Source organism: Copidosoma floridanum, unplaced genomic scaffold (assembly GCF_036245765.1).
Source record: "Copidosoma floridanum isolate Cflo_tuat_1 unplaced genomic scaffold, Cflo_Japanese_pri ptg000029l, whole genome shotgun sequence".
In the NCBI taxonomy this organism is placed as follows: domain Eukaryota; kingdom Metazoa; phylum Arthropoda; class Insecta; order Hymenoptera; family Encyrtidae; genus Copidosoma; species Copidosoma floridanum.
The window spans coordinates 6,552,783-6,576,472 of NW_028321906.1; the positions used below are offsets into that span (position 1 = coordinate 6,552,783).

The following is a 23,690-nucleotide window of genomic DNA, read 5'->3' on the forward strand; positions in this document are numbered from 1 at the left end:
ATATCAAAACCGCGCAATGCCATCGATACCTTCTCCCCTCCCCTGATGTACCATACAGACCCACTGACCGGCCTGAGTCCTCGGGACCAAAGGGGGATATACACAAGTACAAGCCCACCTCGGCATACGCACACGCTCACGCACGCCCTCCCCCGCGCTCTCGAGCGAAAGACCTGGGCGCATAATATACCCGTATATACGTGTAGCTCGCAGTGGTGCGGCAAAGCCACCGGCGCTGCCGCAAAAGAGAGCCGCGCTTGCTCGCAGGCACCGGCAGGACTGTCTTAAAGTCCGAGCTCGCAGAATCCCCGGCTTCAGTCACAGCTCAGACCTCAACCGATCTGCCGATCGCGACTACCTCCCCGACCCCCCCTTTTTTTTAAAAGAAAAAGGGAAGTAAAATAGGAAGAGTAGAGAGGAGCCATCCTTCCGGTGGAGGGACCGATGTCTCGGGCTTGGAGCCGATTTTCCTGCAGAAACCGATTTTCCGCGCGACGACTGATCGGATAGAAACGCGACCCTTTTTTTTCCCTTGGAGGTAAAAGAGAAGACATTTGTTATTTGTTTGCCTAATCGGAGTTGGTGAGAAATTGTGCAAGATAACGTCGAGCGAAGAGGACGAGCTGGCAGGATGGCGCGTCAATCCCGACGCGTGTGCCACCTGGTCGGGCTTTTACTGCTGATCTGTACCGCGACTGCGCTGAGTAAGTTGTGCTTTTGCTACGTACAGCCCGTGTAGATACGGCGCCTACCTTTTCCCTCTAAAGTGCTTGGGATGTCTTTATTTTTTCCTCCTACATTTTTGGAAAAGTGTGTGTTTGTGTGTATCCAAATTGATGAACTTTCGTGTGCCTGTAGACCCAAAATTTTCTTGGAAAACACGGTAATCGCGAAAGAGACTCAAAACGCAATCGATTGCGCAATAGTGGACTTTCCTGATAACATGGACATACTTAATTATTATCCAACGCGCCAAAAGTGAAAATTTTATTACAAACGCGCTCGGTCGTAATACATTGAATTTATGGAGATGTTGAATAATAATTTAATGGCTCATCCGTATATTAACATTTGATTTATATAAGTCAAACTGTAATTGAAAATTACTCACGTTACACGCTTGACAATTGTTCCCTCTCGAGATGAGCCATGAAAAATTACACATCTCGTACATGTATACATGCATGCCTCTGCTCTCATTACTCACATTGTTCCGCGCGTCGATTTGCATAAATGTATATTATACTAGCGCGAGGTCTTTGCTTCGCCGATCGTGAAAAAACAAACCACACGCAACAACTTTGATGACAATTTCTTTGCCTCTGGTAACGTAAATCGTTTTGGATTTTCATCAGTTTGTTTGTCCTCCTCTACCACACCCCGCGGAAGTGGGAACGCGGACGACCAACTCCCTCCACCGTATGTTTTGACCATATTTTTTTTTTTTATATTGGTTTTTTTATTGTCAGGATGCTCCTCCTCGGAAGCAAGAAGTTTCCTTTCTTCGATTCCGCTTCACCGCAGGCTCGGTGCGTTGTTTATGCTGCTGCTCGCGTAAGAGCAAAAAAGCCCGCTTTCGCGGAAAAGTCGCTCGGCCGGAGGCGCATCAGCTGTTGGGTGGTTTCGTATATGCCGCCACGGGAGTGCAATTTATACCTGTATGTACGTTTACCACTGCCTGCGGTGCAATAGAGCGCTAAGCTCGTATAGGCGTCTCCGCGGAATTTCGCGCCTTATGATAATGTATCGCCTTTTTTTCCCCTACTCACTGCTGGAAACTATTTTTTACTAGACTTTTTTTTTCCTGCACGTGCCTTCCGCATTTTTGCTCCGTGTTTCTATATCCACAAATTCATTTGCAACTTGAAAATAATTGAAATTTCAGAAAAAAGGCACCTGCGAGGAGGAGGAATTGATAAATGTGCCTTTTCGTGAGCTGAAAAACAATAGCATTAGCATGTATATACTTGGTGCCTTATGTCTTTATTTTTCAATTGAATTATCATCCAAAGGATCGGAGACCCGGAAGATTTATGCCCGATACGATATACAACACCAAGCGCTTATTGTCGTGCTAAGCTTATACATCGAAAGTAACTCGAGATCTTTTTTGAATTGATCCTTTGGCTCGGGTATCCCGTATATACTAATGCTCGATGGTATCTCGATTAGGATATCGGTTTGCGTGCGCATTTAATTTTTTTTTTTTTTTTTACTTTTTTTTCCAAGATAACAAATTAAAGGTATTATCGGGTTTTACGGGGACACACGAAATTTTCGCTAATCGCGTATTACGCGTCGAGCGCTGTAATAATAAGTTCCACTTGTTTGCTAGTCGGCAAAAAGGCGCGGGTCGATTATAAAACACGCGCTCGCCCCACATTATATACATAACTCGGTGCGCACGTATATCTATAACTCGTGCGCTGGCGTGCGTGTGCACCAACTTCCTATTTCGAGGGAGAGAGAGAGAGAGAGTGCTAATTTAGCTGTGAAATGGAAAAAATTTCGTCTACTTGTACGGCTACTCGCGGCTAATGAAACTGTAAAAGGTGAATTCCGGACGATATGGTTTTTCCGAGCGAATGACGCGCACCTCCGTGATGCAAAGGAGCGAGGATTGCGTCGTCGTTGGCGGTGATGTCACACGTGCCAGTTTTCCGGCTCCCTCGCTTTTTCTCCGTGGATTTCCGCCACTCTGCTATTGACAATACTATTATCTACGGTCGTGTATAACATTCGCGTTTCTGTAACAATAAAAAATAAAAAATAAAAAATAAAAGGTTGTGAACCAAAGCACACAAAACGTCTCTACGTATACTTGTATATATTTCACGTATCGAACAATGAAATCATTACCATTTACCGGGGAATATACGACCCAAGCTCCCACAGAAAAAAAAATCAGAGCTGCACAAATGAGATCCGCTCAAAGTAAGATGTATATACCATCGATTTGTACGGGAATATATTATATAAAAAGTAACTTTATAAAGGGAACCAACCCGATACCCCATTTTTTTCCCTCTCCTCATGCTCAATCAAGTAAATCGCTTACAACATTCGAGTCGCACGAGCCTGGATACATAAGTAAGAAAATAAAAGGGCCTGAGAAAAGTACGCGGGAGACCATTAGCTGACACCGCAACAATTAAAAAAGAGACCGACTCGCCCCTGAATTTCAACGCTTCTCTCCTTCGATTGTTGCGAGGCGCACGATTTCTCAATTAAATGTATTTGCCTTTCAACACCAACCTGTGCTCATTATCAAATATTTTCGCTCCCACCCACCAACACCGTAAACTGCTCATCGCAACCCAAGCATATACAGTAAATTGTCCCATTTTGTCATTGCAGGATGTCCAGACGGTGCAGCATCTCCGGGGCGGGAAGTGGTTTGCTACACGTCGACTCGGGAGCTCGACCTGCTGGAGAACGCGCTTTGCAGCTGCACCACGCTGGTCCACCAAGGCCACGACCTGCAGAGCCTCGACGCTTCCGGTGAGTACACCTATGTGCCTCTCTACAAGTTGCAACAAACCAAGAGTGAGAGGTAGGGAGAAGATCCTTTGACGCCTCCGGTGCTCAGTTGCCTCTCGTAGCGCGTGGGCGTCCTCTTTCTTTTTTTTTTTTTTTTTTTTTCTCTCTTGCGCATACAACACACATGCGATGATTCTCTCTCGATGCGATGACGACGCTGTTTAAGGCAACGAGCTGGTGCTGATGAAGGTGCCACAATTAAATGCGATATTTGACTCGCGAGTCCAGATTCCTCCTTGCATAGTTTCGGGTATGCCGAAAAATTCTTTTGATTTTCCCAACAGCAATGGTATTTCTTCACTGGCGCGGCGTTTCGACCCCTCCTCTCTTCTGGAGGGAATAGCGTCCAATTATCGTTAAATTATTTCATTAATCTCTCCGGTGGAGCTCCCTGTGCAAGACACAATACTTGCCAAACAACAACAAAAAACTCGATTGCGCCGGACAATCTCTTTTTCTTCTTTAGCCGTGTATAGGTGCGTACAGAAGAAAGCCCATCCCCTCGTACGGCACCTCGAGTGATACGAGTACGCACGCGCATCGTCAGAAGAGGGCTTGTGGAACGAGGCCGGCTGGAGCTGATGCACACGCGTGCCCCAGCGAAGGCGCACACCTTTGGCGATATTTCGCAATCGTGAGCTCGACAGAGCAATTAACGAGCAATCATCACGTCCGAGCGTCCACTTTGTCTTTGCTAGAGGGAAAAAAAAATAACAATAACAACAGCCGCAGCTGTAGAAGGATTGCAGACCGAGAAATCGGTGGCTTTGGTCCGACCTGGATGGCAGACACGTGTTTCGAGACGCATTGCTGATTTATGAGTGATATAAAAATGCATCGTTCGAGAGTGTGTTTGGGTCGAAAAAAACATCGGTAGCGATGGGAAAGTGCACAATGCACCGGAGAGAAGTACAGAGAGCCTTAAAATTATATCGAAACATTGACCGAGGTGTGTTTTTGCTTTACATAATAATTTACAGCTCGGGCCAGCTTGTGCAACGCCTGGAAACAGAGAGAACGTATACATTCATTCGCAAATACGAGGTTCGGAAAAAAGAAAGAAAAAAAAAAAAAAAACGAGCTCGCGAAAGTTTCGAGCTAATGGAAGTAAATCACCGGGCGAAAGCCGATTTTCATCCTCCCTCTCGCGCGGAGATCGTGGGTTATCAATTAACCATACGTGATTGCCATTAGCGTGTAAAGAGTACCATTAAAAAAATCCTTTGGTTAATTGTATTTTCGCTGTTGGTCCGCAAAGCTACGCATAGCGTTAGAAATGGAGATCGGTATGACTACCAGCAGGCGGATGGTGTCCGAAATTTGATAGGCGTGCGCGTCCACCTGGAGCCCATCTTGTGCCACATATACCCCCGATACGTATATATATTTTGGGCCTAGCTGCAGGCGATTCGCGAACTTGTTTCTTCATTGTTATGTCCCCCACCTTACGGGAGATCGATGTATTTCGCGTTACGCAACGCGCACACGCGAATCTGCAAAAGGAACCAGCCTCGAAATCGGATCGAAAAGATTGCGTTGCCAAGTTGAAAAAAAGCTTGTGCGTAAATACGAGGACCGGCCTGATGAATATTTACGAGCGTCCTTTTTCTTTTACACGGCAAGCCCTTACCTGCATGATCGGTTGCATCTGTGTACTTTACCGATCTTTTTTTTTTCGTTCTGTGATTTTTAGTACCTTCTTTTTTCGTTACGGAGGAAGAAATTGGATTGCTGCACCTTTTTTTCCCTTAAAATCGTATGATTAATCGGCTCTTACGGTGTTATATCCAAGATAATATATAATATTCATTTTCACAATATTCAGATTTTACGATGCAGTGGTTTTCCGCGCGTGTATCTTTGGCAATTCACCGGTATGTTTATTAATTATGCGCCATTGTTTTCTACTCGAGTGTGTATCTCGAACAAAAAAAAGCCATCGTAGAGCGAGTGTAAATTAGCATATTTTGAGTCCCGATTAAAATTCTTTGTAATGAACAATAAGTGATTACACCTCCTCTTAGTAAACGATATATCCATGTGCGAGGGATCGGTTGTTGAAAAGTTGCAAAAAATTTTAATCGTTCAGCCTTGGTGTTTCATCGTCTGCTCTTGTGATTAAACTTTTATTTCTTAGCAATAAAATCGTCATAATTATTTATCAAGGTTGGTAGTATTTAAACAAAATTTCTACATAGTTATATCAATCATTTAAATATAAATCATGGATTAATTGAAAGCACGGTAGATGAGAATAACTATTGAATTTATTAATCAAATAAAGTTTTAGTCAAGCAATCAATACTTAATGAAAAATAATAATAAATATTATTAATCTTTCAACTGTTAATCATTGTTTAGTTGGATAAAAAATTGTTAACTTCCATGTATCTGCAAGGGTATCGAGAGACGTACGCTAGAAGTCATTCAATATATTCCAATCATAATTTCCAAACGATGCATCGATGATGTCACAAAATGCCCCCAACTCGTGTCACCAGGGCCCCATACAGTTTTCAATTTATTTTGCTAGTCCATTACAACTTTATCATTATCGTCCACAGCAACGAGCCATGAATTTCCATCGGACTCACGTAACCCGCCGATACTACCCACCAGCCCGTGGGCGCAGTACTAATACGCTCGCGCTGCAGGTCTCGTTTCGAGACGATGATATAACAAGGCGTCCGGAGCCTCATTAGAGAGGATTGAAAATGTACGAAATCGAAGTTATACCAAGAATCAGAGGAAAAGCTAAAAGTATTAGTACGTTTGCCGAATTCGTGTGGACTGTCAATAGGTACTACTGACAGGTGGTCAATTGCTCCTCGGCTTGTCGATGCTGAATTGGAGTTTGACAACTACGTCGTCGGACGAGTTAATTAAAAATAGTGTATTTTCGTATATACACTTTGCTCGATAGTAGCTATAGATGATAATGCAGAAAAATTGAGATTATTCAATCTCGGGCATACCCACAATGACATAACAGTACAAGTAGACCATTCGATCGCGATGATCGGCAATCGCTCCGATTGATCGGTTTGCAAAAAATGCTGGAAAATCAATAAAGTTGCCATATGTATACTTGCAAAAGAGAAATTATCAATTGTACAAGTGCACGTTGGTCCCAATGGCTTATAATCAACCGGGCACCCAATGGCCATATTTCACTTTGGCTCGTGTTGGCAAGTGCGTGTGTAAGGTAAGCATGTAACACACAACGTGCAGCCACTTTGTGTTTCCAGTAGACCGACACGTGAGTGTATACGAGCATAACAGCCTCGCATGGCCCACAAGTAGTCCGGGTCTGGGTGAAAAGTGAAAGCCCGAACGTCCGTCGTCGGGGAGACGCCGCTCCAATTGAGCAAATTGACGGGCGGGGGAGGAGCGCGCGTCCTTCGTTTGAATTTACTTTCGTTGCGGCGAGGGTACTTATGATATACCCACACCCGCGTGCGGTTCATTACATATATATATATATACGTATTTCGTTGCACGCGTTTCGGGTCTTACCGCATTCGAGACATTGAATTTGCGATTGTACAACTCGCGATGCGTTTTTCCAATCTCGCGCGGTCACGAGAGTCCGCGTCGGGAGTATCTTTAGGGTATCCCCAATCGGCGCTTGTCTTACAAAAGATTTTTGGTGGTTTGGCGAGTTGTGCGTGTACATGAATGCCAACTAAAGAGGTACTTACGTTGCATTGGTGGCTCAAGAAAAAAAGTTAAATTTTTGCATCACGTGTATGAAATTAAGTATTTAAATAATTCAGATACTTTGATTTACGCGGCAAATGAATCCAAACCCGTGTTTTGGAGCCAGGGATGAGTTTTACGTTCGAAATTGTTGAAGATTTAATAGTCATCAGAAAATCTGTAGTTCAATGGTTTTTTATAGTTCAACGTTACACTAATTTATGGTTTAAAGTGATAAAATGATACTTTTTGTCATTCTACACCATTACTGGTACAATCAACACGAAATCCTTAAAACCGTGCGTATCCTATATATATGATATTTAATTTGACTTGGACATAATTTTGCTTTGCTAATATGGACATTGTAACAATACAACAATCAGATAGCTGAACATAAAAGTTTTTTTTTTGTTTCATTAATCATATTTTAATAACTTTTTGGTTACTCATAATATTTTGATAATTAATTACTTACGTGAAATAATATGGTGAGTAACAAATGCGTGACATCTCCGCCGAAATGCCTAAAGAAGGCTGTTTAAATTATTTCAAATTGCGATTATTGTAATTTAATGCCTAAGTTTATTATTGTACATTTTAAAGTATATCTATCGGTTTCTTTTATGTCTTTGCCCATAAGAAAAACTTAGTGAGTACTACCATTAGAATCATGGGTTCTCAAGGATATCCGTTTTTCATTTAGTAAATTCCATGTACGTTGGATATCTTTCTTATCCAATATGGAAAAACTGAAAATAAATCTTGATTAAAACGACATCAATAATACTCAAACGAAGAGCTATAAATTCTAAAAAAAGAAAACTTACTCAGCAATAGTAGAAATCTAATTGGTAATTGGCGTGGAAAGGTACAAGGATTCCGTATTAACTTACCTCTATAGCAACAAATAATAAAACTGGTGGTTGACTCGTATCAAACTGCTCCCACCGCGCTTAATTTTAAATAATAACGTAACAAATGTTAGCACTCAGGATTACATGGTTTGAGCTTGCCTACATGTACGTTTATATGCTCTCGTGTGTATAATATATTGTTAATATCAACGCACAGGGTCATGGGTTTAATCCTAGCTCACAATGATTCTATAGGCAATCAATAAGCCCTTACAAAATGCGCGAAGAAACTCACGGGCACTGAAACAGCCAGTTTACAGCTTCTGGTTTCGAAAACTAGAGTTGCGCGATTATATATGAGTGATTGCCGATCGCATAAAACCATCACTAATCTATTGAACACCGAAAGTCGAAGAAACAACCAATAAAATGCATAAATATACATGAAACAGTTGTTCCAGCATTTGAAATTCAAAGGAGCAAGACACACAAAGTGCACGCTCAATTTCCCCGGTATATCGTAAATCGATCGTTTGCGGAAAGAAGTATGGTCCAGCGAGCCGATAAACTCAACAACCGCACCACTCCCGATTGAGATATATATATTACGGCCGCAAACAAACTGCGGATGAAAAGAAAAATCACACGCTTCGACCTTCACCTTATCCATGTATACATTTCGCAAGAGAAATAACAGCGCTAAAACATCGCAAATCATCGTCAAGCCTAAAATTTTTCATCCCGCGGATTTTCCCTTATTTAAATCCGCTGCTGTTCAGGAGATATTGAATATTTTAAAATTATACCCGTGAAATTCGTACACGAGGAAGAAATATTTTAGCGATTCCAGGTATACAGATTAATCTCCCCTGCAACGTTGGCTCGGGCGGATGATTGATGGCATGGCACCGAGACCCGCGAGTCGATGGAATGAAAAAATAGAAAAAGCAGGGGATAAGTGATACATTTATTTATTCATTTATTTATTCTCCTCGAGTGCCCGATGCAGTTCCGCCTTTGATGCCTCATTAGAATTTCAAAGCTCTCTCTTTTTCCTCTTCTTCTTTACCGTGTGCGTTCGCGTGCGTGTGTGTTTGTGTTCCGCGGCAATGGGCACGGGACTGGATTATTACACACTTGGGATTGTATATTTATATATATGTGTGTGTGTATCTACTCGCATAGCATAGAGAGGCTGGGCAGCGTGTAGGAAATGAGATTACATGGCCAGTCTTCCGGAAAAAGGCTCGTACCGGCAACTCGAGATACTAGCCGTGCGATATTAAATCATAGGATATACCCGAAAGATTGGGCAAGCAGTTGTATCTGCACAGCCTGGCGACGGATTGTTTCTCCTCTTTGTACCGTTGCGCCTTGGACAAAAGAGAAATTTCCCGTCCACCCGTACGTAACATATGCAATGTGCATTTTTGGACAATTTATCCCTATACGCTCGAGTATTGGTACACACACGCATTTGCGGAATGGCTTTTCTCTACTCTCCTCCTTAATTATTGCAATCGGGGTAGATGCTATCGATCCCGCACCGATGCGATTGTATTTTAATTAGCAATATATTTTTTTGCCACCGTTTCCGGGGAATGCACGCGTTTATGATTTGTCGAAATTGTTTTCGAAATCCCTTGATACCGAGAATTTGCTTGTTACTGATTGGATTAGATTAGACTCAGCCTTACTAAGGTCTTGCAGGTGCACGGTACGATTGGCCTTCTTTAGAACAAAATTTAACAGAGATACAGTATGTCTTTTGTTCGAGATGAATAATAGTAGTTCACAAAAGCATTAGATTGACATATACTGTGTATAATCTATAATACATGGAAAGAAGAGGTACATTATAATTAATGAATAATCCAACTGATTTATTCTAGAGTGGAAAAACGTGTACAGCGAAGCGAAAGAGGCGAATCCAGGCATAAAATTTATTTTGTCGATCAGCGACCAATACGAGCTACTGAGAAGTTCGGCAACGACCAGACGAGAAGCCGCCACTCAATTGACCGAAATAGTAAAAGGGGTGAGTTTTTTCCTTGAATTTTTTTGCATTATTTACACCAGATTCAATTAATAGTATCACTATTTGTGCACATTCCACCATACAATGTTTATTTACGAAAAACTGTAAATGATTATATTTTAATGAATTCAGTAACTAAATATTATATCAATTTTGGAATAACGATTTTTCATAACGAGATAATTTATAAGAAAAAGAAAAACGATTTGCCGGTATTTCTGTTGGAACCACAATTTGCATACAATAATTTTGTCATGGTTCGCGCACTTAGAGCGAGTCTAGTATTAAAAATATATTAGAAGAAAAAATAAAAATGAACCACAGCGAAACAAAGAAAAATCATCGAAACAACAGTGCACCATTAGTCCGGCTCTAAAAATCAAAATGAACTCGTTAAGTATGCGCCATTGTATTTCGGTCGTCGATTCCCGAGAAGAAAAACCCCGCGTGAAATATTATTTATTACAACACCATTCACTGGACGTGGTATTATTATACCAGTAAAACGATGCATTCAGCATTTACTTAACTGAAACGACGACGACGACAGCAGCAAAAAATCAACGATTAACACAATTACACGAGCTCGCGAGCAACGGAGTGTAGCTCTTTGTCTTCCAGAGCAACCTCAAACCACCGCGGTCGCGTAATTTTAACGCACCTCACGCTACTCCGAAAAATTAAACGCTCACCTTACTCCGTATAATTGCCGTGCATCATAATATAAATTGTTACGTACCAAACGCGTGTATTGTATATATTTTATGTATGCATAACAATTACCCTACACGTCGTATTATAACACACACGCGAGTCATGTATATGTGCTCGTTACGCAACAACGTTTTATTAAACGCGTGGTCTGGAAACTCGAAAGCTCGTTATCGACGAGCAAACGAGCGCAGAGGGACAGGGAAGCTCGCGACCATGAAAGCGAAACTCGCACGTGTGTGACAAAAAGGCCCGAGGCTCGGGTGTCCTTTCCCCGTTGAAGAAAAGTGGTTGCTTTACGCATCGCCCGTGGGCAAGATCGGTTTTTTCCGTCCCCTGAGCTGGGAATTGCACGCGTCTCAATTGTTGTGGTTGGTAACTCGTGGAAACCCCCCTTTCGGCAATTTGTCCCCCATCACCGCCTACCGTGGCCGACAAATTTTCGTTGCAACAGCGGGAGGTGCTTTTGATTCTTAGCGAACAAAAAAAAATATGGTGTGACCCCGCGTGTCTTTACCCCTGCCGGTGATTTCTCTAATTAATTGTCCCCACGGAGCCGAAGGGGCAGTTTGTTTGGTGTAATTACCTTAAAAAAACGAAGCCCGTCACGCGAACGAGAACTGGTCGTGCGAAAGCAAGCGCGTGAATTTCGATATCATAACATGGTTTTCCAAGCACTTGCGATCGATTATTTTTCCCCGGTCGTTGATATATAGGTACGCGCGCAGCTGAAAGATCTCACAGCATAACTGTCGCATCTATCAATGTAACGATATAGTGATAGCAAATGTTGCGGGGGTTTTTTTTTCTTCAAAACTTCGTAATGAACTAGTTCGTCAAGATTGTGGAAAAAAAAGGTTTAAACGCTCGATTAGGCACTCGACGCAATGAATATTCATATAAATATAAACGTCCTTCCTGAAATTCCTGCGAAAGCTACTAGTTTTCACAAAAACGCAACAAAAAAAAAAAAAAAAAAAAAAAAACCACCTACACTGTAAAATGATCCGTGGAATGGTCAAAAAAAGGTGTTACGTAAACGTTGTCCATTCAAGGTCGACGGTGTCGAGCTTAACGTGACAATCGGTAGCAAAGAGCGTCTGGTCTCCTTCGTGAAAAGCCTGAAAGACGAGCTGGTGAACAAGAGCTTGGAGCGGATGATCCTGTTGGCGTTGCCGACGAAACCCGAGGACTTGGCTAAGCAGTTTGAGCTCAAGGACCTGTCCAAGTGAGTAATTTATCACTGTTTTGTTTGCATCGTTTAAAAATATGCGTGTACACGAGGAATATGTACAATATATATGTATATGGCAGCGCTTCTGAGGTTTATGCGGCACTTATGGAGTCTCTCGGCGCTTACGACTATTTTTAAAGATCTCGGGTGCCTTAATGAATCAGAAAAACAAGCTCGCTCCTGCTGGTTAGCAAAAAAACTTATGGCTAATATATACAGGGGATCTTGTAGGTCTTTGGAGTATTTTTAGATCCCCCCGATCTTTTGTCTCTCGGACGAGGGGTATTAATTCAATAAGTGCGCGGTCAAAGTTTTATCTCGCAAATCATTTGGAGGTGAAAAAAAGTCACGCGCGCGCCTAGAAACGATTAACCGAGGGATAATAATTCAAGCGAAATTGCGTCAGTCCTCGCGCGAACTCCCTGACTCAGGACTCGACAAATTGCCCAACTAACTATGGTAACGTCCATCGCGAGAAGACTCCCTCGTTGTAAAATCGAAGGTGAAGCAAACTGGAGAGAAAAGAAGAAAAAAAAAAAAAAAAAAAAAAAAAAACAACGAAAGAAACCAAGAACACGAGCATCGTCGTGGCTCATCTTGGGCGTCACCCTGAAAGCTCCGCCGCGGCCTTCTTTGAGACCCTATACGGTGAACACTCGCGCGCGTACTCGCACAGGGGTCTGGGTCACGCGACTGGAATGCCGATGGATGCCGCGAGTAACCAGCTGCACCAGTTTCCCCCGAGATTTCCTCGTTGAATATGGATGAAAGCAAACTCGAAGAAGCAAAAAAAAAAACGGGGAAAAAGCGTATACTCCGATGTATTGACGCATCGAGCGCAGTAGTTACATCTGCCAAGTGAGCGTGACATAATGCACAAATGGTCTTTCGCAGCGGTACTTACACTGGTCTATTTTGTTATAGCTTGGACAAGAGTGCGCTGAATGAGCAAAAAGGTTTACATTTATTTATTTTTGCGGCGGTAAGCTATTAGAGCGCGCCTTTTGCATACAAATGTTGGTAATTATGATTCTTTTTTTTTCTTGCCGCGCAAAGGTTGTTGATGTTACGCAGGGACGTGCAACGTTGTTTTTATTTACAAATGTATTTAACGGTCGGCTATGACGACGGGAGGTACACGCACTGATGTTTCATTGATTTACGAGCGATGGATATCTCTTTGAAATTATTTATGCTGTACGCATGGGCGTGACTTGGATACACTTGATCCGCGTACCGCGTGCGTGATTAGCCGAAAGAATTTGTGATTTGGGCGAAATGACATAACTGAAATTACATAAATAGTTTGGTACGAATTTTACGGGGCGTGCGCGTAACGTGGCAAACGGGTTTGATCATTTTTTTAATAAAACGAGCTTGTCAATTTTTCCTCAGGTATGTCGATCTGTTTACGGTAGCAACGCACTACTTGAGGGACAACGATGAGGCCAACCTGACGTTCCATCCGTCCCGACTCATGGGCTTGTTCGACATGTCAAACACCGACAGTTTGGTGGATCTCATCAACGGTATGGGCGCACCGAAAAAGAAAATACTGATTTCAGCGCCAACGAGTGCTTATCACTTCACGTTGAAAAAAGCGGAAGAAAACACGCCGAGGTCGGCTACGGAGGGAGAAAAGCCCAACTCGATCGATCGCAAAAAAGTATATTTGCACACAATAAATAATATTATGAATCGCGTGAGATATTTAGTTGATAAATTATTATTTTGTCGTGTAGATGTGCGACATGATAAACGATGGCGAATGGACAATCGAAAGAGACGAAGATCTGACTGCACCCTACGCTTTCAAGAATACTTCGTGGATTGCTTTTGAGGATGAAACTTCATTGAAAATTAAGGCGAGTGATTAAAGATTAATTATAATCTAAACATATTCAGTAGTGCTAATCTAATAATTTTTAATTATTTAACCTTTTTATATGCATACAACTATTAAATTACTATTGTTTACAGGGAAAATATGTTATTCTAAGAGAACTCGCTGGTTTGGCTTTGCGAGATGTCGAGAACGATGTGAAAAACGACTGCGGAGAATCGCTCGCTCGAGTGGTACACCAATCCTTTACTGAAATGAAAAGGAAGACCAGAGAAGTAGTACTTTCGTCACTGGAAAAAGACCTGCAGGTAAATAAGAAAAATTTAATCACTTTAACAGCTGCTGAAAACGTCGAGTTCACTTGCTAAGAAAACTCTAAATATCGCTCGATTGGTAATACGTGCCACAAGCCGGCTCGTTAAAAGTGAAAGGATATACGCTTTAGTAAACTCTCTTGAATCTCAAAAGCGTATGGTGCTGGCATCTCTGAAAAAGTTTGAAATTTAACGAAAACTTTTAGTGTTTGTCAATATTCTGTGATTTTTTAGTTTAAAAAACTTATTCAATAAAAAAAAATAATATTGTTTACTCAGTAACATACTTAGCTCCATACTTAGAGTTTGTGAAGATATATTAACTATGACAATAAAACTCCATTAGTTAATTACGGATTAAATTATTGATTAAAAAATTATTCAAAACAATCACAATTGAGAACTTTTATACTACATTTTTAGGGAACTGAAATCGCCTATCCAAGTCATGTGAGATCTTCAGATTTTAGAATTGTTCGAGTGATAGATACAGCAGGAAAAATCCGCGCTGTTCGCGAAAATACCCAAACGGCCTTTGCTTGCTCGAGACAAGGCTATTTTGTTCACCCAAAAAGTTGTAATAGGTATTATTTATGCGTTTATTCTCGTAAGCAATTTATTATTATTTTTTTAATTCTAAATTTATTTAAATAAATTTTTTTTAGGTTTTATCGTTGCGTGAAATTCAATCAAGAAGTTGACGACTATTCTGTTTTTGAGTTTGATTGTCCGGCTGGATTAGCTTTTGATGAGAGAACGGAAGTATGTGTGTGGCCAGGATCACTATCTCAAGGATCTGCTTGTCCAGGAAGTAGTGAAATTGAGCCAGTACCTCGCAGTAGATTCCGTTGTCCCGATCATCCAGGTTTTTACGCTGATCCGCAAAATTGTAGATGGTTCTTCGCCTGTTATGATCTTGGTAACTTATTACAATCTTGTACTAAAAAATTTTTTCAAAAGTAAATTATACAATTATTAAACAATTCTTTGAAAGTAAGTGAAAAATTATAATTTTGAAGTAATTTTTACAACAAAATAATCTTACATTTAGGTGGTCCTGAAATGGTTCCTTTTGAATTTCGTTGTCCATTTGGATTGGTTTTCGACGAACAGAAGTTAACTTGTGAATGGCCATGGAAAGTTCCAAACTGTAACGGCCCTGGTCATGGAGGCCAACACAGCGCATATCATTACGGTGGAAGTTATGGAGGTCACGCCGAAATCTTACCACAAGAAGGAATAATAGGTCAAGAAGGATTAATTGGACAAATTAGATACGATGGACAAAATACAGGAGGTACTCATTTGTTACGAAAATTATGTAATGATAAAAATATTATAAAAATTATCAGTAGCAGCAAAATAAGCTAAATTCAATTTAATTTAAAATTAAAGGAGTTGGAGTTGACTATGATGGGCAAATACACAGTGCTGTCGGATTGGGAGCTACAAATGACGGACAGAGTTACAATATTGCTGGTACAGGAACAGAAAACGGAGGCCACGATTACAACTTTCCAGGAGCAGATGAAGTACGAACAAATCACGATGGACAATATAATTCGGCTGGAGAAGGACTAGAAGGTCAATCTTACAATGCTGCTGGATCATTAGGTCAATATGATGGACAAATTCATACCGCGGGTGGAGCGATTGGTAGCGGAGGATTTGATGATCAAACGTATAATAGTCATGCAGGAAAAGGAGTTGGATTCGATGGTCAGAGTTACTCTGGAGGTGATGATTCAGGAGCTCGTTATAATGGTCAAACGTATAATGCGGCTGGAGCAGCAGGAGTAGGACTAGGACCCAATAAACAAACTTATGACGGTCCGTCTCATAATCCAGTTGGATATTCTGGAACAGGAGAAAATTCTTATAGGCCAATTTATAATACTGACATAAATACTGGTTCGAATCATGATGAACAAACTTATGACGCACGTCCTCAAGCAGGATTAAATTATAACGAACAAACTTATAAAGGAGCAAAACCTGTAAATGGCTTTGCTTATGGAGGTAATAGATACGATGGACAAAATTACAATGGCTGGGACAACTCGGGTCAAGGAATAAACTATGGTCACGTTCCTATTGCAGGAAATGGCCCATTTTATAATGGAGCTGGTGTAGATTGTGATGATAAAAATTACAATAATGGTGTTGCTGGTGGAGCTGGTGTGGGGAAAGGAGTCAATGATCATAACAGATTTGATGGCCAAAATGTAAATAAAGAAGTTACTTTTAACACAGCTGATTATGATAACCATCATGGGTCAGCCGCTACAGGCACTTACAATGGTCAAACAACGTTTAACACTGAAAGTGATGGCAGAACTACACAGTTTCATTTGACAAGCTCTGGAACGCCTCATGAAATTAATAACTTGGCTGGAGATACACGAGTCCCTACAGTATATACAACTGGTTCTGTTAAAATTGGAGAATCTGCTTTATCTACTGGACATCCATCTGGAGGAACAAATGAATATCTATCAGGAACAACCAGTGGATATGCTGGTGCTACCAGTCAAAATGTCGCAGGTCGCACAACTGTATACGCAGATCTTCCAACTGGAGATACTGGTGGCGTAACAAACGATAATGCTGGAATTAATACCTTTGGTGGTCAAACTGATGCATCAAGAGATGTCACTTCTCAGAATCAATTGATAACTGACGGAAGATTTGGTACAAATTTTGCTAGCGTCACGAATGACCTAAGAAACACAGAGTTTACTAGAGTACCTCAACCACAAAACACAAATTTCAATGCATTGGACACCAAAAGTCCAACTAATTACTACAATAATAACTTGAATACTGGTCTGTCTACAACTGGATTTACTAATACTATCGAAGATCAAAATAGTATTGGATTCATTGAAACTGGACAACCGACGGTGTACAATTCTTCATACAGCGCTAACTCTGGATATCCTACTTCGACTATTATACCGTTCAATGACTATCAAAATACTTTTGCTGGTTCAGATAGCACAGCAACGCCGTTCAATTGTAAGTTATTTAGCCATCAGAACTAACCCACAAAATATGTGTAATGAAATTTTTATATTTAATATAGCTGTAATTTACCATTCACACGTAGCTATGGGGCTTACATCGACTGAACATTTCGGCACTCAGTATACCAATCAAGCAGCGAAGAGTTTCGCTCCACAAGGACCAATTGGTAATGGATTTACATTGAATGGAAAAACTCAAAATACTCAAAGTCTCAACACTGGAACAAACATTTATGATAATTCAAGGATCAACTCAGGTAACTTGCATACATTTGAGTCATCTTTACTAATAAAATATATCACAAATGTGGAACAGATCCCGCTTATTGATTAAGGTAATTTAATTGATGTTAGGAGACAAAAATTTTAAATTGTTAAATATATTTGTAGCTAGTGTGACACCTCCATTTAATCGAGATGGACAGTTTAATACTGGCCCCGTAATTTTCGGAAGTACATTTGGCAGAGCGCCTGCTGGAGTAACAGATTTCCGGGGCTCAGCAATAAATACAGCTGGTTACAATACTAACGCTGACGTAACAAATACTTACGGCAATTCTGATATTATCGGTTCAAGCATTACTTCAGCTAATAACGATATAGTAAAAACTTCTGGAATGACGGAATTCCCTGATGACTATCAAAATAATAAAAATACTGCATTTAGAACTGACAATTTTAACAACCAAGGAACAGTGACTAATCAAAATAGTCTTATTTCTACTGATTTCACAAGAATACCTATTCAAAACCCAGTTACTCCTGCGAGTCCCACTCAGAACTTTAATTCTCAAGGTTAGTACTTAATGTGACAAATATGTTTTCCAGTTTATAACGTATGTATTTCTTTTAGTAAAAAGTTTTTCTAATTGAACTTTATACCATTTTCACGATCAAAAAGGCTCTAAATGATATGAAAATTTATTCAAAAATTATTTTAGGAGTTATCCCACCAAACAATAACATTATACGACCAGCTGTTGAACTAGATAACTCAGGATTATTTGGCACTAATTTTGATGGTTCTACTACTCCAGTGGCACCAAAATCTGGTTATGTTCCATCAACTACACTCAATCCATTACCAAATACTTACAGAACAAACGAATATTATGACAATGGTGGTCGTGGGACGATTCGTTATAACAATGGCATAATTACAAATAAGGTGCCAGGAAACGATATTCAGGACTACAGAACATCTTCTTATACGAGTATACCAAGTTCGTTTATAATTAATGCTGGAAATGAAGACAACTTACAATCAACAGTGCAAAAGTACGACTCTACAAACACACAAAAATTAGATCAAGGAGTTTATACTAAAGAAGGGTTTACAAAAACTGGACCAACTAAAACAGGAATCACAACTGCACAAGTCGGAGGAAGTGGTAGTTATGTGATTGGAACTGGTATTCCGCGAGCAAAGCCCAATCCACAACTTATCGGACCGAATGCATTCGCTGGAAATTTCGATACACCAGGAAGTCAAGCTAACTTTGGTTCAACAGGGATAACGAATTTTAATGCAAGAGAAAGTGCAACTAAATTTGGTAATACAGGGACCACGAACTTTAATGTAGGAAATGGTCTAACTAACTTTGGTACTGTGGGAACTACAAACTTCAATGCAGGAGGAAACAACTTTGGTTCAGCAGGAGCTACAGATTTTAATGGAAGAGGAGGTACAACAAATTTTGGCACTACAAACTTCAATACAAGAGATAAAACAAACTTTGGCGAAACAGCAACTACAGCTGAATTTGGCACGTCTCAACTTTCTATCGACCTGAACACAGCTTCTGGAGCGCGTACAAATAGTGAGAGTTATTCTTATCCAAAACCTTTAGTACAGTTGGAAATTAAAGGAATTTCAACCACACCTGGGATAACGCAAACCAATTTCTTTGATAGTACTACCAAATCTTCAAAACTGGATGATCAATCGTACATCAATCAAAACTCTCTGATACCAAACATTCAGAACGACAAAGGTACCACTATCTCGCCGGTAGCATATACTACAAGCCAATTAGAAAATTTCAGAACAACTGTTTATCAAGCTGCTAAACTTCCGCAGACAATTTCAACTGTTAAACCTATTTTTGACAATGGTTATAGAACTGTTGTCTCTTCAACTTCCGTACCAACAATTGCTAGTACAATAAGACAAACATATCAACCAAATGACTTGTCCACCAATTCTAAAACGTATCTAGATGTTGGTGTTTCTTTTGGTCAAGGGAACGATTACTTATCCGGTAATACCGATTACTCTGATTATACAGCAAACATAGATCAAGGTAACTTTGGACAAAGAGTTACTGGTCAAAGTTCGATAAATACTATAGACGTAAGTAGTGTTTTTTACGCGCTCTTCTAATTAATTTGTAGAAAGCATACCATTAATGTATATATATATATATATATATATATATATATATATATATATATATATATATTTAATTCATCAATTTTCCAGGCAAATCAAAACAGTGAGTTGATTACATCTACGCAATTTGATGCCAAAACCGGTGTTGGTGGTACTGCTCAAACAAATCGATTCGGCACTAATCAAGCAACTATCTTGAGGAATGGTGTAACTACTCCAACACAGGTAATACCCACTATATCTTGTTAATATTATTACGTGACTAAGAATTGTTGTGTTTTTTAGGTATATTTGCCCTCGAGTACCATAGCTCCTGAAGTAGGTGTAACATTTGGAACACCAATTTTAGCAGCTGATTTCTCTCAACAAGGGCAATCTAGTCGGTCATTAACAAACTCGAACTCAATAAATAGAAATGCAGCAGGTTTTGCTTCCAGAGGATCATCCAACCGTGTCTTGAGTAATCAATCTTCAGGAATCTTCACTCCACAAAGTCTTTCTGGTGGAAATTTAGTTAATCAAAGTCCAGCAGGTCTTAACAATATTCAGGGATCAAATGATGGCATTTTAAGAAATCAAGCTTTTGCAAGTGCAGTTTCACAAGGATCGAGTGAAAACTTTAGAAATAACCAAGCATCTGCAAACTTTGCCTATCGTGGATCATCAAACAGATTATTGAATAATCAAGCATCTGGAGATTTCGCTTCTAGAGGATCAATTAATAGAGTAGCAAGCAATCGAGGCTCTGCTGCTTTTGCTTCTCAGGGATCAAAGAGTGGACTCTCCAACGGCCAAATTTCACCCAACACTTTCTCCAACCAAAACCAAGGTTTTAATGGTCAAACGAGAACCTTGATAGGCTCGAATGTTGTGACATCAATAGGTGGTGCTGGATTCAATAATGATGTCATTCGTCAAAAGATACCGTTGAACGGTGGCAGTAACAGTTTTGCTAGAATACAACAAAGCACAACTTCACAGCCAGAGATTACAACTTATTCAGGCACATTCAGTAGAACTCGAAGCCGTGCTGGAGCCAATTTATTGGACACTGGTAATGGAAACAAAAAAGTTATTGTTAAATTAAGTGACTTGCATCCATTAATTATCGGAAAACTAGGAGCAGAGTGCACTTGTAAAGCTGATCCGTTCTCCATATTCCGTGGCCCAAACAGACAAACGCTGCCCGTTTATTCTCAAAATCGAGGACCCGTTGATCTTGCGAATTATGACGAAAGTGATATCTACATTGATGTAGACGGTAACAAAGAGAACGAAAAGGAGATTGAATTCCTTAAGAACATACCATCCAATAGATTGATAAAAACCTCGGATAGTGGATTTAATGACGCATTAGACGATAGGGGTATCGTGGTTACTTCTAGAGGTAACCCGGTATCTTCAACCTACTTGCCACCAACGACAGCAAGACCACCGTCAACGACGTATCTTCCTCCAGCAAGAACATCGTCCACAACATACCTTTCTCCAGTAAAAGCGTCCCTCTCTACGTATCTTCCTCCAGGAAAAACGTCATCTACTACGTATCTTCCCCCAACAAGAGTAACAAATGAGTACCTACCACCATCTGAAAAAGAAGACTTGGCACCGGTGTTTAGGGAAAATCAAGCTCAAAACAAATTGATAAGAACACAAAGTTATCAACCATTGCTGATAAGAGTTGAGGAAAATAATCGAAATGCCCGAGTGTCACAGGTTCGCGAAAGATCAGGTAAGGCGTTATTTGACAAACCTGTTGGTTCGAAGAACGAATTGAGAGATTCGAGTATACCTTTCGATCGATATGGATCTGCTGGTTTGAGAAACAACGATGAATCGCTTCAGAGAGAACCAGACTGTGCTAGGCCAGGTTTGTTCAGGCACCCGAAATTCTGCAACAAGTTCTATGCCTGCCATTGGGACAGTTGGAAGAAACGATACACGCTACACGTTTTCAACTGTCCGGTTCACTTGGCATTCGATTCGAGTGCCGGGGCTTGCAACTATCCAACCAAGGGTCCCGCTTGCCAGGATAATAAACTACTTGTGTAAGAGTAACTTTGTACTGCCATATATTTTATGGGTGATGCGAATGAGAATGATTTGTACGATCCTAATGTTATAGAGTATCAAACGGTATGACACAATTGAATATGTTTTTTGGTAGGAATGTGGGCTCGATGTGGGCTATATCGGCTTACACTTGAATTATCAAAAGGTAACCTTTGTCGACGTAAATTTATATTTCTCTATAAGTTACCGAATTGAATATTAAACATACTTTATGATACTAATTATACGTCATGTGGATTTAATTTTCTATGTACTCTAAGGGCTATTTGATTTTGATGATTAGTTTTTAATAATCAAATAAGCTTCACTTACTGTATAGGTTATAAAAATCTATAATTTAAGTGTACATGATATTGTCGTCAAAAAAAGTGATTAGAACATGTAGATCTTAATCTCTTATGTATAATGAATGAGCTAAGAGATTCAATTAATGTTTAAGGCTTTGAAACTGTATTGTATTTATCAAAGATTTTGAGTTTTTTTAATGCCTTCTTAAAATCTACATGTTTTACTTTCTTCTTTACTAAAAAAAAATTTTTTTAATTGTTTGAAAATCATAAATCTACCGAATAACACTGTAAATAAATGAGCACACTGTCACAGTGGAAATTGTAAATAAAATGGAAAACTGTGCGTTAAATTTTTTGCTAAATACTTGATCACTTTTAAGCTGGAATATTATATAATGATATAGAATGAAGTAAAAGATGAAGAATAAGTGCCTAATATGCGTTAATAACAGTTTTATGTATTTTAAAATTAGTATTTTGTATATAAATAAGAACTTATAAAAAAAAAAAAAAAATTATTTCATTTATTCATTTATTTATTTAAGAATATTAATCGTTAAGCAAACAAAAACCTTAATTAAAATAACCTTTCTTTCACGTCCAAAATAGGCTTTTGTGCGTTTCATCAAATCTAAGCATTAAGTGGGGCGTTGAGGATGAAAGTTTTCTCAGTAAAAAAGAGAAACGTACAATCTTGAGCGAAATTTAGTTGATTTAGAGTTTGTAGAAATAAGTGTACTATTATTATTAATGAATAATGTACAATAATTTCTAGATATTGTATATGCAAAGAAATAGGACGGCCAATAAAAATGATTGTTTCAATCATCATAAACGTACAGGAAGTTCAATACAGGTTCAGTGAACTGTAGTACAGGTGAGAAAATTATAGGTCAATGCACTGAGTAACCGGTGTTTATAAAAAAATTAAAAAAAAAGTCTCATTAGCGCCGCACACAAATTGCTTTCAAAGAAAAACAAAATTTCACCAGCACTACTAGCGAATATAGGTAGCTATTTTGCGTGTAAACATGATATATTCTTCTAGTGATGCTTAAATAATATGATACGTTGGTATATATCATTAGATTTTTTCGGAGAGAGTGGAAAGTCGAAGGAGGAGTCGACAACAAAAGCACGAAGACGAATCTGTGGCCAACGAAGAGTGGAGAAAAAAATAAGCTAAGTATGCCAGCCGAAATGGAAAGTATGTCGTCGAATGAAACGAAAGTGCTCCAATGACCCAGTAATACATTTCACTGTTCTTTGTTCGATGAAAAAAAAGCTTTTTTGCAAGAAAAAAAAAAAAAATTTAGATCTGAAGCGATAAAAATAATTTGCATTCATATTTAGGATATAATAATTTGTAACAAAAGGTTTGCTTAGTACATTATTTTGGAAGAAATTTTTCGTACTCTACGCATACTTTGCATGATGTTATTTTCTCTTACACATTACATAAAATATAATCTCACGGTATACCTAGAAAAAGAACCTATTATTACAACCACATCATTATTACACAGTTATTATGCATCGCAAATACATTTAATGCTACATAATAATACTATTACAAGTCATGATAAATAACGGCACTATCAATATCTAAATATTACCAAAACAAATAAGTAGAAACAGATTCTCTTAAGAGTATTTAACGCTTCAATTCATTT

At 39.5% G+C, this 23,690-nt stretch overlaps 1 protein-coding gene across 1 annotated transcript; it reads left to right on the forward strand.

The window, feature by feature from the left end:
• The first annotated feature begins 631 nt into the window (after positions 1-631).
• On the forward strand, positions 632-22,440 carry LOC106645361 (uncharacterized). Its single transcript, XM_089596091.1, is given in 17 exon segments — positions 632-704; positions 3,358-3,501; positions 9,989-10,134; positions 11,901-12,073; positions 13,475-13,745; positions 13,822-13,944; positions 14,060-14,230; positions 14,660-14,820; positions 14,902-15,155; positions 15,288-15,557; positions 15,632-17,254; positions 17,322-17,519; positions 17,653-18,057; positions 18,204-19,624; positions 19,745-19,879; positions 19,940-21,120; positions 21,223-22,440. Coding segments are annotated over 17 exon segments (7,233 nt in total). The 3' UTR covers positions 21,707-22,440.
• The last annotated feature ends 1,250 nt before the right edge of the window (positions 22,441-23,690 follow it).